Source organism: Salvia splendens, chromosome 7, assembly GCF_004379255.2.
Source record: "Salvia splendens isolate huo1 chromosome 7, SspV2, whole genome shotgun sequence".
Classification (NCBI taxonomy): Eukaryota; Viridiplantae; Streptophyta; class Magnoliopsida; order Lamiales; family Lamiaceae; genus Salvia; species Salvia splendens.
The window spans coordinates 17,997,104-18,000,706 of NC_056038.1; the positions used below are offsets into that span (position 1 = coordinate 17,997,104).

At 42.1% G+C, this 3,603-nt stretch overlaps 1 protein-coding gene across 3 annotated transcripts; it reads left to right on the top strand.

The window, feature by feature from the left end:
* Positions 1–274: 274 nt before the first annotated feature.
* LOC121810952 (protein ELC-like) lies at positions 275–3,362 on the top strand. 3 transcript variants are annotated; one of them, XM_042211698.1, is made up of 2 exons: positions 275–1,624; positions 1,802–3,362. In XM_042211698.1, the coding sequence occupies exon 1, from the start codon at positions 438–440 to the stop codon at positions 1,611–1,613; it is 1,176 nt and encodes a 391-aa protein (XP_042067632.1). In that variant the 5' UTR covers positions 275–437; the 3' UTR covers positions 1,614–1,624; positions 1,802–3,362. The 3 variants fall into 3 exon arrangements, with proteins under 3 accessions (XP_042067632.1, XP_042067634.1, XP_042067633.1); XM_042211700.1 differs by having other exon boundaries at positions 2,255–3,362; XM_042211699.1 differs by having other exon boundaries at positions 3,036–3,362.
* Positions 3,363–3,603: the final 241 nt, after the last annotated feature.

Sequence of the window (3,603 nt, forward strand, 5' to 3'; positions counted from 1 at the left end):
AAATTTTAATATTATTATTCAATTTTTCTTGTATTTGTCTCGTAAATTAAATTCCGTATGTTGCTACGATTGTAAATTAAATTATATAATTTTTATTAGTGATGTGGATAGGCTATGGAAGGGCTAATGCATGTCCAGTTATATGTCCAGATGATGTGGCAGGAGGATTTTGGTGCAGATGATGTGACAATGGGAAGGCTATAGGAGGGCTATTGCATGTCCAGAACTATTGGAGATGCTCTCAAGCTTCGTGTTGTATAACCAAGCTGCATAGGTTTGCAAGGAATTGAACAAGGTGGACTCAAATTAGGGTATTGGGAAAGTTAAGTTAATTAAGAAATCCCAATTGAGCTCGAGGTTGAAGGTGATCGAGAAATTGAGATCTAGAACAAATTGAGATCTAGAAGAAATTGAGGTCGCGAAATTGAGATCGAGAAATGGCGCAATACACGCAACAGTTCCTGAACAGCGTGCTCTCGCAGCGGGGGCCGGCGGCGCTTCCCTATGCCGAGGACATGAAGTGGCACATCCGGCAGCACCTGATGCACCTTGTGGAGGCTTACCCCTCTCTGCAGCCCAAGACCGCCGTCTTCACCCACAACGACGGCCGCGCCGTCAACCTCCTCCAGGCCGACGGCACCGTCCCCATGTCCTTCCAGGGCGTCACCTACAACATCCCCGTCCTCATCTGGCTCATGGAGTCCTACCCCCGCCACGCCCCCCTCGTCTTCGTCAATCCCACCCGCGACATGATCATCAAGCGCCCCCACCCCTTCGTCTCCCCCAACGGCGTCGTTTCCATCCCCTACCTCCACTCCTGGCTCTTCCCCTCCTCCAATTTGCTCGAATTGGCCCGCAATCTCGCCCACTTCTTCGCCCGCGACCCTCCCCTTTATTCCCAGCGCAAGCCTTCTACCCCTACCCCTACCCCTTCCCCTAATTTAAATCCCGCCTATGCCTCCGTCAATTCCTCCCCGGCGATTCCTCCCAGGGAATATTCTCCTTCTCCAACACCTCCGCCGCCCTACGGGAGCGGCAGGATGGAGGATCCCGCCGAGGTGTATAAGAAAAACGCGATCAACAAGCTCATCGCGGATTTGAACGGCGATATTCGGGAGATGAGGAAGGGGAGCGAGGGGCAGATGGAGGGCGCGTTCGGCGCTCAGGCAGTGCTGCGGCGCCGCGAGGAGGAGCTCAGGAAAGGGGTTAAGGAGATGCAGGATGAGAAGGAGGCGTTGGAGCAGCAGCTGCAGATGGTTTTGATGAATACGGATGTTCTCGAGGGATGGTTGAGGGATAACCAAGGGAAATTGGACGGGAATAAGGCTGACCATGTCGATTGGGATGAGGCCTTCGAGCCGTGTGATGTATTGTCGAAGCAGATGTTGGACTGCACAGCCTCTGATATGGCGGTGGAGGATACCATATATGCGTTGGATAAGGCCGTGCAGGAAGGGGCTATTCCGTTTGATCAGTACTTGAGGAGTGTGAGGCTTTTATCTCGTGAGCAGTTCTTTCATCGCGCCACAGCTACCAAGGTCAGAGCTGTCCAAATGCAGGCTCAGGTTGCTAGTATGGCTTCAAGGTCATCGCCTCAAAATGCTTTTTCATGAGCTCAGTTCAGGTATGGTGGTAGTGAAATGGTTATGATGAATTACAATTTTCACACTCTGTTCTATTTGGTGTTGGTAAAAAGCAGAACTTGCATTGGTTTGTATTTATGAGACTGGTCAATAATTTCAATGTGCAGCTTAAACAAACTGCGATACAATACAATATATATTCATGCTATTTTTTGTAGGGTTGCTTGTAGTCTTGTGTGTGCCTTTGTCGAGGCCCGAGGGTTCTGATTTTGCGGCACATGATGAGATTGAATTGTTATTGTTCAGAAGTTTTGGTGTTGTTGAATATGTTGTGATGATATATGCTTATGAGTTGTTAGTCTTGATCCTTAGTTCAGTTCTAATGAGATGATATACTTGTGTGTTTAAGGTGTAACACGAATTTGCTTGTGTTGTTAATGTACAATCATAAAGCGATATGTTGAAGCTCTTTTGTTCATTTTGTTATTTTTCTGCTATGTGCTCTCCATAAACATGAAAAGCTACTAACAAGAATGTCTAGGATATGTCTGTTGAGCCAAAAGGTGTTGCAAGTATGTTTCTATTTAGAAAGATAGCCGTTTAATTATTCATTTGTTTGTGCTATGAATGAAATAAGAATTATGTGGATTCAATAGTCTTCTCCTGGGCAGGAAATCCAAAGAATTTTTTTTTACTAGCGGGCACATTTGAATCACAGCTTTAGGTGAGCTCATACGCTTCTCAAATTATCTTAGTTCATAGCATATTGCTATAGAGTTTGTGAGCTTTAAACTAAGATATTGTTAGCTTACTTTAACAAAGTTAGTAGCGTCAGATTAATAGTTATGATCTCGACTTGGATTCATAGTGATTTCAGAATTGATATTGTTAATCTCTCATATCATACTCATTCAATTCTGTCTGCTTTGGATGTTGTTGTTTGGATTTGGCTGTCTGTTTTTTAATGTGAAAAATGTTCATGGCTACAGTCCGTCACTTGTAAACTCGATTTGTTAATGAGGAAAAATGTAAGTCTTGTTGAGATCTATGGAGGCAACTTTTTTTACCTACCTTAGTTGAATCAGCCTTTGGTCTGAACTGCTTATCTGCTTTCCTGCACACCCTAGCCGCTCATGATTTTTAAACCATTGATGTCTATGGAAGTTTGTATAAGTAACTAACTAAGATGACTAATTTGCAATTCAAGTGTGATAAACATTCACTAGTTCTTTTGTACGTGGATTTATTGGAAGCGATAAAGTGCATAATCTAATTATAATGCACACTTCCCGAAACCACATTCACTGCAGACCTTTGATGATGCCAAAATGTCAGTCACCTTAGATACATACCAACTGACATAACTCTTCATGTTGTGAGGGGATCTCTTTCTTTTAATCCTCTGTCTCTGTTTTCTAGTTTTGTTAATTTTGATATTTTGAATTTTTACAGAGTGGGGGAGTGAGGGAGGATGGTGGAGTTTAGTCTGTAGAGTTGTAATGACTGATTTCTCGCTTTTTGGAGAAGCCTTGTCATATCAGAGTGTTGACGAATGCTTATTTTCGATCCTCCTTGTACCAAATCAATAACGTTGTTAACATTCTTTCGGGATGAATTGCTCTCATTATTGAGATTCATACTTGTATAGAAAGAAACATATTGAAGATGTGAATGGAGGTGAAAGAGGTGTAAAGGGGATTTGGATGAAAGGATATTTATAGGTGTAAATATAGTATTGAGAATTAAAAAGTAAAGAAGGGTTAAAATTTCACTGAGAAATTGATCTATAATAGATTTAGGGTTGACACATTTTTTTTACGCTCATTTTGCAAAAATGATACTCGATCCGTTCTAAGATAGTTGGGTTATTTCTTCGTCACAGAATTTAAGAAATTGATGTGTTAAAGATTAAAGTGTAGAGAGTAAAGTAAGAGGGATAAAAAGAGAGTAAAGTATGAGAAAAGATAAAGTTTTTGCCAAAAAAGAAAAGAAATTACTCAACTATTTTAGACGATCAAAA